Source organism: Coffea eugenioides, chromosome 6 (assembly GCF_003713205.1).
Source record: "Coffea eugenioides isolate CCC68of chromosome 6, Ceug_1.0, whole genome shotgun sequence".
NCBI lineage: Eukaryota > Viridiplantae > Streptophyta > Magnoliopsida > Gentianales > Rubiaceae > Coffea > Coffea eugenioides.
Genome location: NC_040040.1, coordinates 3,933,201 through 3,946,090, shown reverse-complemented (window position 1 = coordinate 3,946,090; position 12,890 = coordinate 3,933,201). Strand labels below are relative to the sequence as shown.

The 12,890-nt window shown below is 39.8% G+C and overlaps 2 protein-coding genes across 2 annotated transcripts; one reads left to right on the top strand and one right to left on the bottom strand.

The window, feature by feature from the left end:
- Positions 1 to 452: 452 nt before the first annotated feature.
- LOC113773016 (transcription termination factor MTEF1, chloroplastic-like) lies at positions 453 to 1,864 on the bottom strand. Its single transcript, XM_027317527.1, has 2 exons — positions 1,820 to 1,864; positions 453 to 1,594 (listed from the first exon to the last, which is right to left on the bottom strand). The coding sequence occupies exons 1-2, from the start codon at positions 1,862 to 1,864 to the stop codon at positions 563 to 565; spliced, it is 1,077 nt and encodes a 358-aa protein (XP_027173328.1). The 3' UTR covers positions 453 to 562.
- Positions 1,865 to 3,852: 1,988 nt separating this feature from the next.
- LOC113774880 lies at positions 3,853 to 9,011 on the top strand. The gene is made up of 7 exons (XM_027319530.1): positions 3,853 to 4,184; positions 5,625 to 5,699; positions 5,975 to 6,056; positions 6,182 to 6,261; positions 6,798 to 6,923; positions 7,581 to 7,694; positions 7,867 to 9,011. Exons 1-7 carry the CDS (start codon positions 3,954 to 3,956, stop codon positions 8,899 to 8,901), a joined length of 1,743 nt encoding a protein of 580 aa, XP_027175331.1. The 5' UTR covers positions 3,853 to 3,953; the 3' UTR covers positions 8,902 to 9,011.
- Positions 9,012 to 12,890: the final 3,879 nt, after the last annotated feature.

The following is a 12,890-nucleotide window of genomic DNA, read 5'->3' as shown; positions in this document are numbered from 1 at the left end:
AGCGTCCCCTTCTAGGAATACAAGGGTGGAACAAAATTGAAACTTCAAGCATTCAAAAGCGATACAAACATGACATAATCGCAGCAAACAAGCACCCAAAACACAAAAATCCTCCAAGACTCTTTTATGTGCTTTGCAAGAATAACTGATTAAGCAGCAGAATCTGAAGGAAGCACAATCAACTGCTTCACTCTGCCAACATCCCCAATCATATTTACCTTCCCAACAAATACAATATTCGAAATCCTCCCAGATGTTGTCCAAAAGATGACACCCGGGCAGTCTAATAAAGGTGGCAAAAGATGCAAGATACGACTAGGAAGATGTAAAAGCTAAAACTAATTTGCATAGCAACTTCGAAGTACTCCTAACAAATAGAACTGCAAGCGTGATTATACTGCCAGAATCCAGAATTCCATTTTTAGCTGCAATCTCAAGAATAAATCTAAACATCGATCAAATTCAGCAAAAAAATGGAATTTCGTATTTACTTTTCCTTATTTTGTTGTAAGCAGATACAAGTGCAGTGCAGTAGAGAATGTATACATGACTATGATTTTTCCTATGTTACATCAATATCAAGATTGACCCTTTTGCACCACAATGGAGAAGTTGCCAAAGGAACCGAAGAATCACAACAGACTTCCAACCTATCCATAAATCGGGCCTCCGAAGACTTCAACATCACAGGCAATGACAGACACACCCCCCTCTCCACACACATCTTGTGCCTTGACTTTATCCTATTCTCTAAGCTAAACAAAAAATAGTGTGGGAAATCAACCAACTCCCTCAACTCCCTTCCCATTTCCACCACGAAGTAATTGAATTTGGGCTCTAAATTCTCCTCTATACTGTAACAAAACAGGGACGGAAACCTCCGAAATAGCGAAATGGCCTCCCTTTTGGGTATCCCAAGTTTCAAAAAATAGTCGAGACGAGGGATGAACTTTGATTCGACGCAGCAGGAGAGAAGAGGAGCGCACCTGCTGACATCGTCAATGCCAATGGTACCTCGGAGGAAGTAAAGGGCCGGGCGAAGGCGGCGGTCGACGCTGCAAGTGAGGAGGCGGGGGCGGCGGTTGATGACGTGGCGGAGATCCTTGCCGCTGACGTGGGCCTCCCGGAGGAGAAAAGTAACGGCGGGTCTCAAGACGGTTCTGAGAGGGGTGGCCAGAAGGTCGGGGCACATGGAAAAAGAGCGGCGGAGATCAGGGGTGGTGAGGCCGAGGGAGTGGAGGAATTTGACGAGGGACTTGATCTGGGAGAGAGGAGTAAAAAGGATAGGTGAGTGGGCAGCGAGGCAGTAGAGAGAGTCGAGGCCGAGGGAGTCTAAGTAGAAGAGTTTCTCCTGGAGGAGCTGGAATTTGAGAGGAGGGGCAATGTTGTTATTTTCCTGGGAACTGGATGATGGGGGGCGGTGGAAGGGATGGAAATGGAGATGGAATTGGAATCGGGTTGCGGAGGAGGAGGGGCCAAATGGGCGTGCTTGGGGCGGGAAAGCGAAGGAAATTTTGGTGTGATGAAAGGGGGAGTGGTGGAGGAGGAGGTGGAAAGGTGGTGGAGGGTATCTGGCATTGTAGCTACTGAACCGCTAGCGACATGGTTGAACTTTGGCGGTGAAGTGGAGCTCTGAAGGATTGGCCGGAGAATTCTGGATACGGAGCTGAGCTCTCAAAGGTTTTTTTGGAAGATTGTGGAGGGAAGAAGTGCTAGTGGTGGCATCGATATCATATGGCTTCTTGTTTGAGAGAGAGGAGATAAGAGGAGGATATCAATGTCCAATCCGATGAAATCTGGAACCCCAACTTTTTATAACCAGAAAATTTTGATAGCGGAGGCCATTTGGGATTTCATACGACATCAGCACAAGTGCTCGTGCACCCCGTTCTATTTTACAATACGGGGCTTCTTCAGACTTCAGTAACTATGGGCCTAAAACGTTTGGAACTAAGGTCAACATAATAAGATCGTCTGGCTTGGATCGTGTTCGAATGGCCCGTGCGTGTAAGGATAGTCAACCACTCAACCCCATATATTACAATGTACTAGTAATTAGTTTTTTTTTTTTTTAAAAAAAAAGAGGACTGAGTCTCGTCTATTTAACAAAAAAAAGGAACAACAACAAAGAGTAAAGGATGGAGGTCTTAATTTCCTATTTTTTCATCTTTGGGAAATGTAGAAGAAAATAATTAATAAAGCAACATTGACCATGCGCCAATAAAGTGTTCATAAATTACACAAAAATTTGATCTTGCAACCTATCCTTCTACTTTTTTGACTATACTCTCTATTTAGAAAAATAGCACACTTTAATCTGTCGTAATAAAATCTCGCAACCTTTACTGTAAGTAAAACTCCAAATCCTAAAGGCGTGATGGAGAATTAGTATACACTGACAGTGCATACACTATTACCGTTGGATTCATGACATATATACAAAAATTAAATTTTAAATTCAAAATTTACATAGTTATTATTCATCTACACTGTCAGTGTAAGAAATATTAATCATTTAAATTTAGTGATTCAGGAGATTTTAGTTTCTAATTCTATTCCTCCTTTTCTACTCGGTGCTTTTTAAATCCGACCATTAGGGGAAAAAGTGTTAAAAAGTTGAAAAAAAAAAAATTTACAGAGAAGGCCCTAAGATGAGATCCCTGGTATGTATATGTCCTAATATGCATAACGACAGATGGCCATATTCCAATTATCCACAGCTCATTGGCACTCCCACCGACCAAGTACCAACCACCAAACCAATTCCCTGCTGCCTCCCACACTCGGCAAAATCCACTCAGTCCACAGACTTTCTACCAATGTTTTGAAAACCGGACCCGGACCGGCCGGTTCGACCGGTTGAACCGCGAACCGGCCATGGCACCGGTCCGGTTCAATGCCATAGTTGACTTTGTCAGAAAACCGGTCAAGAACCGGTCGAACCGTAAAAACCGCGGTCGAACCGCTATTGAACCGGTTTTCAACTTCCTCTTTTTTTTTTTTTTTTTGCAAAATGCAGCTATCAAGATTCGAACTCAAGACCTTTGTAATAGAAGACCAATGTATTAACCGTTGCACCATCACATCCTATTATTTTTTTTGATAACTTATTTATATAAAGCAAACACTCATATTTCTTTTTTCCATTTTTCTTACAAAATCTCATCCTCTCATGGCTCTTTCTTTTTAATTTTCAACTCTCTCTCTCTCTCTCTATCCTCTTTTTTTTGTCACTCCCTTTTTAATCAAACCTCTTTATTTTTAATTTATTGATGTTTTCTTCCATCTTTTAATTTTGTTTTTGTCCATTAAATTGAAAAAAGTTCAAAAAGAATTATTTTTTTAACCCAAATTATTTAATGCTACAACCACTCACTTTTATCTCATTTTTTGTTTCTTATCAAGTTTACATTTCTATTTTCGATTTTCTTGACTTCCTTCGAACTCCAAACTTCCTTTTTTAAATTGCAATCTCTAAAACGTAAATTAAAATTTAAGTTCACAATATCTAAATTCTCATAGACGTGAATTTTGTATAATTTCAAAATATTGTGATATTTTTGGGTTGGATTTAGATATAATTGAAATTGAGATGAAATTTATTTGTTTTAACTTAGAATTTAAAAAATTTATTTTTAAAAATCCAAGTTATTAAAAAATAGTAAACCTTTCATCATATAAAGTATTAAATTAATCCATTACATGTCTTATTTTGTACATATATATATTTATATAAATAATTTTTTTAAAAATTCATTGAACCGAGGTTGAACCGGTCCGACCGGTTGAATCTCGACCCTTTCACTTCACCGGTTCAATGAACGGTCCGGTTTTTAAAACATTGCTTTCTACTCGAGACTTGAGAGTTGAGAGGGAGCCCCCGTTTTGGCCATCTCAAAGAACCGTCACTCCAGATTCTTCCATTTTCCATTCAGTTCCCATCCTCCACTCCAATGGCCTGCTCAGCGGCTTCAACAGCCTTGCTTTCATCATCAACATCCCCAAACCCCCCGAGGCCTTCCATTTCTCCCAAATCTTTTTTATCCTCTCAAACCCTATCCACTCCTTCCTCTTTCAATACCCTCCGTAAGTCCTCGTCCTCGTTCTCCTCCTTATCCCATGTCCCCTGTTCCTTCTCTTCCCGCTCTTCCTTCCCCAATCGCCGAAGTTTCGTTGTCCGAGCAGTAAGTTCTAAACCCCCGCATTTTCCATGTTTTAGATGCTTTTCTATGCCAGCTTCAGTTTTTCCTATTTTCGATATTTTGGCCGTCAAAAATTGCAAATTTTTTTTTTGTTTGTGGGTTAGGTATTATTGAGCTGATTTTGTAGGAAAGTCTTTTACTTGGGGCTGTGTATATGATTAAGTTCACTACTATCGAAGTAATATTACTTGTGTGTTTGCATAGAGATTTAAAGGTATTATCGCAATGTTTTTTTTTGAATTTGTGCCAGACCTTTATTAGTATCTTTTTAAAATTTTCTAATTCGTGAAGGGAACTTCTTGTGGCGAATGCTGAATTTTTATTTGGAGAGAGAAAAAAAAGAGATTTCAAACAGGGAGTGTCTTTGAGACAGATACATCTACCGATTTGCTAGTCTCAACTACTTTAGCTCAGTTGCTTGATGCACTGCATGGTGAAGTTATTGTACTCTCTCCAGAAACTTAGAGACGCGCTTTCAATTTGTTGCGCCAACGAAAGTGGTTTTTTTGATTTATGGTGTTAGTTTGTAGTATTAAGCAGCAGCAACTTGAGCAAAATTTGAACTCCAAGCTGATATTAGGACCCATAATGATGTTGCAACAACTAGTTTCGAGCATTCTTGTATTACAGGAAATAGCTTGTCAGTTACCACATTTACGTTTAGTGTTTTCGTTTTAAAAAGTTGAACTAAATTACAAATGGAATAAGTGAATGAAAATGGATTGCCCTTGCATTTCTGTCTTATATCCAACAGTTCAGAGTTCTAAGAGCACACTAATAATTGAAGCAAAAGTCATACTGGGAGCAGGTTGTGTGGTTCTTAATGCCCACATTTGACACATTTAGCACCCGGAATTGACCTCAGATGCATGAGCTAGAGGTGTGACTTCATGGTTAAAATTTTAGGACGAGTGGCGGTAGTTTTCGCTGACCTCTAATCAAATCAAATTGCCTGCAGGTAAACATTTTGATGTCCAATTGTTTTACATTTTGAAGAGTAGAAACCGAAGCAGCAAGCACTTCCCTGGAAAACAAATAAGATCCACTGTAGATTATATCCTGTCCAACAAATATTCCTTTTGATATGACAAGGGTAACATTGCTTCGAGATTTAGCTTTTTACAGGGCTAAAAAAGAACATCATGTCAATGGTTCCTGTAGTTTGGTTTACTAAACTACTGATATTTGCGAATTGCGGTGTCCTTCATGCTGGCCTCTGTTTGTTATAAAATATACTGAGAGTTTTGTTGCTAACTTGGCATTCATGGAAGCTGATATTTTACATTCTTACTTATTGTATTTTATATTGTTTCCAGTTTGTAAAATTGTGTACTTGAATACTGATACTTCAGACAGCGCTCTAACTTGTACCCAAATTTAGAGTCTGTGAATATAGTTCAAAAAGTGAATTTTTTCTTTCAGAGTGAACTTCCACTAGTTGGAAATCAAGCACCAGACTTTGAGGCAGAGGCTGTTTTTGATCAAGAATTCATCAAGGTAAAATATATCTTAGAACAGCCATATAAATAGGTTTTCTTCTTGCGGTTAGCAATTCTATTAATCACTTGTACTTCCAAATTTCATTAATAGCTACTTGCACTTTGTCTTTGCTGCAAATACCAAACACTTTGATTTGTAAATAGATGGAAATAAAGGCAATAAACATTGTATTTTTACACAATTGATAGTTGTTCTATCTGCATGGCTAATCATGACATGGTTTGAAGCTTTGCACCTGAAATTACTCAAGCTTTGATGCATTACTCTTGCAGGTTAAACTCTCCGAGTATATTGGGAAGAAATATGTTGTCCTTTTTTTCTATCCACTGGATTTCACATTTGTTTGTCCAACTGGTGAGTAACAGTATGCAAAGAGATGTACAGCTATATTTAACATGCTGAATGTTGTGCTATATGTCAAATAGATATAAGTTGTCAAATGTCGTTGTTTATGTCCTTCCATTTTGTTGTTTATGTAGAAATAACTGCCTTTAGTGACCGGTATGAAGAATTTCGGAAGTTGAATACAGAGGTACTTGGTGTTTCAGTAGACAGTGTGGTAAGTGACGTTTCCACGATCTCTTGAAGATTCTTATGTCTAGAAAGTCTTCATTATGGAAAAACTTCTGCAAGTATGATCATTAGATACATGTTTATATTGATTCAAACTTTTCGTCTCTGTTCTGCGTTGCTGAAATTTTGTTTTGTGTGTGTTTGTCATTCTAAAATTGAATATTTTGAGGTTTTTGTTAGTACTTGCAGTCTTGTCTAGCAAATTCAAGTATTAGTGGCCATAGAATTGCATGCAGTGGTGCTTATCCACATCCCATGGATGTTATGAGAATGTCCAGCCTTGGTGACAAGCAGAAGTTTTGCCTAGTTCTGTTGTGTGTGGTGATTCACTACTCATGTTTATTAGTAACTCAATTTTTACTGGCATTAGAATATATTTCAGATTTTGGTTTCTTGCATAACTCGGCTTTGCTTGAGGTCTGAATTGCATGATCACCTGGTTCTAACAATCGTATTGCACTTGTAGCACATGCTGAAGATATTCTTGTATACTAAAATGAGTTTACTTTATTGTTCCCGTAGTTCTCGCATCTTGCATGGGTCCAGACAGAGAGAAAAGCTGGTGGATTAGGTGATTTGAAATATCCATTAATTTCTGATATCACCAGGTCAATCTCAGCAGCATATAATGTATTGATCCCAGATCAGGTATGTATCTAAAGTCCTTTGGCTGATTCTTCATCCTGAGCACCACCACAAGCACACTCCAAAGCTGGCAGAACGTGGTTTATGTGGGTGTTGGATGCAACTCGTGCCAGTCTGAGAAAATTTTGACTTTTTGGGACTACTAAAGTGCATAGGCCTAGAATAGAAACAAGGCTGGGGGACAATCAAATGATGACTTTAAGCTTGACTGCATGGTTATTTCCTTTAAACATGTTAAGCTTCAGGCTTCCATATTGTTTCTTCAGGAGAAAACTTGAATGAGCAGGCAGCTATTGGTAGATGCTGTTATTTGTTTATTCATTGTTTATCTTGATTATGTGGATAACATCATAAGATGTCCATGATACACCTGTTGAGCATGATGTGGGGAGGCATCGGATAAAGTTAAGAAACTCTCGTAATTTAGGCTATCCTAATTTGTTGCATGTGAAAGTTTTCTAGATTTTGGAATGAACACCTTACACTGAATCAGGCAAAAAAAAGGAGAAAGAGATTTATCCATTCAACTAATGTTTTGATTAATAACTTTGCCTTTTGACTTTCAACTATAACTACACTAGTAATTTACAAGGGCATGCAACTGATCGAGTTCTTATGGAGCAGCATCATGACAACACTTTTCTGCTCTTGGTATTTCAGGGAATTGCATTGAGAGGGCTTTTTATTATCGACAAGGAAGGAGTTATTCAACACGCAACCATTAACAACCTTGCAATTGGCAGGAGTGTTGACGAATCATTGAGAACACTGCAGGTAACCTTTTTGGGGGGTTTTCGTTGTAGCTGAAGTCCACGTTAAATAAAGAAAAATGCCTTGGTTGGTTGGGGCTGTGCATTCAGTTATTAACCTTTGAAATACTGATACTTTTTGTACTTAACTTTTTACTTTTTCTTGATTGTCCTGAACAAATTGCACTGCCTAAAAGGACCATGTCGCTAGCGGTTCAGTAGCTACAATGCCAGATACCCTCCACCACCTTTCCACCTCCTCCTCCATCACTCCCCCTTTCATCACCCCAAAATTTCCTTCGCTTTCCCGCCCCAAGCACGCCCATTTGGCCCCTCCTCCTCCGCAACCCGATTCCAATTCCATCCCTTCCACCGCCCCCCCATCATCCAGTTCCCAGGAAAATAACAACATTGCCCCTCCTCTCAAATTCCAGCTCCTCCAGGAGAAACTCCTCTACTTAGACTCCCTCGGCCTCGACTCTCTCTACTGCCTCGCTGCCCACTCACCTATCCTTTTTACTCCTCTCTCCCAGATCAAATCCCTCGTCAAATTCCTCCACTCCCTCGGCCTCACCACCCCTGATCTCCGCCGCTCTTTTTCCATGTGCCCCGACCTTCTGGCCACCCCTCTCAGAACCGTCTTGAGACCCGCCGTTACTTTTCTCCTCCGGGAGGCCCACGTCAGCGGCAAGGATCTCCGCCACGTCATCAACCGCCGCCCCCGCCTCCTCACTTGCAGCGTCGACCGCCGCCTTCGCCCGGCCCTTTACTTCCTCCGAGGTACCATTGGCATTGACGATGTCAGCAGGTGCGCTCCTCTTCTCTCCTGCTGCGTCGAATCAAAGTTCATCCCTCGTCTCGACTATTTTTTGAAACTTGGGATACCCAAAAGGGAGGCCATTTCGCTATTTCGGAGGTTTCCGTCCCTGTTTTGTTACAGTATAGAGGAGAATTTAGAGCCCAAATTCAATTACTTCGTGGTGGAAATGGGAAGGGAGTTGAGGGAGTTGGTTGATTTCCCACACTATTTTTTGTTTAGCTTAGAGAATAGGATAAAGTCAAGGCACAAGATGTGTGTGGAGAGGGGGGTGTGTCTGTCATTGCCTGTGATGTTGAAGTCTTCGGAGGCCCGATTTATGGATAGGTTGGAAGTCTGTTGTGATTCTTCGGTTCCTTTGGCAACTTCTCCATTGTGGTGCAAAAGGGTCAATCTTGATATTGATGTAACATAGGAAAAATCATAGTCATGTATACATTCTCTACTGCACTGCACTTGTATCTGCTTACAACAAAATAAGGAAAAGTAAATACGAAATTCCATTTTTTTGCTGAATTTGATCGATGTTTAGATTTATTCTTGAGATTGCAGCTAAAAATGGAATTCTGGATTCTGGCAGTATAATCACGCTTGCAGTTCTATTTGTTAGGAGTACTTCGAAGTTGCTATGCAAATTAGTTTTAGCTTTTACATCTTCCTAGTCGTATCTTGCATCTTTTGCCACCTTTATTAGACTGCCCGGGTGTCATCTTTTGGACAACATCTGGGAGGATTTCGAATATTGTATTTGTTGGGAAGGTAAATATGATTGGGGATGTTGGCAGAGTGAAGCAGTTGATTGTGCTTCCTTCAGATTCTGCTGCTTAATCAGTTATTCTTGCAAAGCACATAAAAGAGTCTTGGAGGATTTTTGTGTTTTGGGTGCTTGTTTGCTGCGATTATGTCATGTTTGTATCGCTTTTGAATGCTTGAAGTTTCAATTTTGTTCCACCCTTGTATTCCTAGAAGGGGACGCTTCGCGCTTAATATGACGTTTAGTTTAGATTTGTAGGTCGTGGAGACAAATAATTTATGGTAGTACTTTATGGTCAGAGGGACTACCAATCGGGTACTTAAGGAGTGATTAGAGGGGAGCTCTTAGGATGATTATGATTGGAGGGAATACCAATTGGAACTTAAGAGAGAGGAGCTCCAATCGGGTACGTAAGACTGGTTAGAGAAGAGTTATTTATAGAGTTAGATCCCTCTGTGGATCAAAGACGATGAATTAAAAGTTGTGCATTTATAGAGTTTAGACTCCTTTTCATCATCATGTAGACTCAATCTGTCATTGACTGCCTGCTCTCAAACAAACTAGACTTAAAATTATTGTTGTCAACAAAAGCGTCTGCATATATCCCTATACATCCTTACTTTCATTCTGTAAATACCCGTATAAATTTATAGCTAAGTAGTTATTTGTCCCTTTAATTAGTGAGATAATAGCTTAGTACTAATCTTAAATATTATACGTAGTTATGTAGGCCACATAAAATTTCACTAATAGCTTGTTGCCATTTATTTTGGGGGTTGTGGTTGAATATCTGTTTCTTTGTGTTGCGTCGCATGATTTTTGCTACACCTGAGGAGATCCCAGCGTTTGCTATTGAACGTGTATTACAAGGACGAGGGACCTGAGGAGATCCCAGGCAGTTCACGGCCTGGATGAGGCCTCAAAATTTTGTGCGGCTCAGATCACGTCTTGTAACTCAATTTTCACGCCGTGTGGGACCCACAAAAATGTTGTTCTAGTATTACTCGCTATTGTTTTATTGTTACACCTTGTACAGATGATGTTACACCATGTATAAATGGTGTTACACCTTCCGGAGCGGTTGTCAGAACAACCGCTCCAGCCCCGCGTCAGTATTACAACTGCTACGACTGCAGGACATGACACTATGAGTTTCGAGTTTCTTACACTGGAATATGCATATGCCCGCGCCTTCTGCTTCATGCGCGAAAGCTTTAACGATTGTTGAGTTACAGTTGCACTAAAATTACGTTGTAGCAAATACACTCGATGTGCGCCTCCCCAAAAAAATTGCAATTACATATCCTGAGGTGAAAGAGATGGTAAATGCAGGTGGAAGAAAAGAGAGAAAAGAAAACAAGGATGGACGGAATGTTGATGGATGGAATGCATCAAGATTCCATTCATCAAGATTGAATGTGAGCCCCTCACAATAAAAACCAAGCACTTGTTCTTGTTCGATTATAGCTGTGAAGACTTTATTTCTGAATTTCTTGATTCCGTGTGGAAAATATTTGTAGCCTGATCCAACAATTCAATGAATTCCTTCACTACCGCGTAGTAAACACCTAAGCTTTTTTTTTATTTTCAGACACACTTAAAAATGAGATTAAAAAGCTTAGGTGTTTACTACGCGGTAGTGAAGGAATTCATTGAATTGTTGGATCAGGCTACAAATATTTTCCACACGGAGTCAAGAAATTCAGAAATAAAGTCTTCACAGCTATAATCGAACAAGAACAAGTGCTTGGTTTTTATTTTGAGGGGCTCACATTCAATCTTGATGAATGGAATCTTGATGCATTCCATCAACATTCCGTCCATCCTTGTTTTCTTTTCTCTCTTTTCTTCCACCTGCATTTACCATCTCTTTCACCTCAGGATATGTAATTGCAATTTTTTTGGGGAGGCGCACATCGAGTGGATTTGCTACAACGTAATTTTAGTGCAACTGTAACTCAACAATCGTTAAAGCTTTCGCGCATGAAGCAGAAGGCGCGGGCATATGCATATTCCAGTGTAAGAAACTCGAAACTCATAGTGTCATGTCCTGCAGTCGTAGCAGTTGTAATACTGACGCGGGGCTGGAGCGGTTGTTCTGACAACCGCTCCGGAAGGTGTAACACCATTTATACATGGTGTAACATCATCTGTACAAAGTGTAACAATAAAACAATAGCGAGTAATACTAGAACAACATTTTTGTGGATCCAACACGGCGTGAAAATTGAGTTAAAAGACGTGATCTGAGCCGCACAAAATTTTGAGGCCTCATCCAGGCCGTGAACTGCCTGGGATCTCCTCAAGTCCCTCGTCCTTGTAATACACGTTCAATAGCAAACGCTGGGATCTCCTCAGGTGTAGCAAAAATCATGCGACGCAACACAAAGAAACAGATATTCAACCACAACCCCCAAAATAAATGGCAACAAGCTATTAGTGAAATTTTATGTGGCCTACATAACTACGTATAATATTTAAGATTAGTACTAAGCTATTATCTCACTAATTAAAGGGACAAATAACTACTTAGCTATAAATTTATACGGGTATTTACAGAATGAAAGTAAGGATGTATAGGGATATATGCAGACGCTTTTGTTGACAACAATAATTTTAAGTCTAGTTTGTTTGAGAGCAGGCAGTCAATGACAGATTGAGTCTACATGATGATGAAAAGGAGTCTAAACTCTATAAATGCACAACTTTTAATTCATCGTCTTTGATCCACAGAGGGATCTAACTCTATAAATAACTCTTCTCTAACCAGTCTTACGTACCCGATTGGAGCTCCTCTCTCTTAAGTTCCAATTGGTATTCCCTCCAATCATAATCATCCTAAGAGCTCCCCTCTAATCACTCCTTAAGTACCCGATTGGTAGTCCCTCTGACCATAAAGTACTACCATAAATTATTTGTCTCCACGACCTACAAATCTAAACTAAACGTCATATTAAGCGCGAAGCGTCCCCTTCTAGGAATACAAGGGTGGAACAAAATTGAAACTTCAAGCATTCAAAAGCGATACAAACATGACATAATCGCAGCAAACAAGCACCCAAAACACAAAAATCCTCCAAGACTCTTTTATGTGCTTTGCAAGAATAACTGATTAAGCAGCAGAATCTGAAGGAAGCACAATCAACTGCTTCACTCTGCCAACATCCCCAATCATATTTACCTTCCCAACAAATACAATATTCGAAATCCTCCCAGATGTTGTCCAAAAGATGACACCCGGGCAGTCTAATAAAGGTGGCAAAAGATGCAAGATACGACTAGGAAGATGTAAAAGCTAAAACTAATTTGCATAGCAACTTCGAAGTACTCCTAACAAATAGAACTGCAAGCGTGATTATACTGCCAGAATCCAGAATTCCATTTTTAGCTGCAATCTCAAGAATAAATCTAAACATCGATCAAATTCAGCAAAAAAATGGAATTTCGTATTTACTTTTCCTTATTTGCAGTGCAGTAGAGAATGTATACAAGACTATGATTTTTCCTATGTTACATCAATATCAAGATTGACCCTTTTGCACCACAATGGAGAAGTTGCCAAAGGAACCGAAGAATCACAACAGACTTCCAACCTATCCATAAATCGGGCCTCCGAAGACTTCAACATCACAGGCAATGACAGACACACC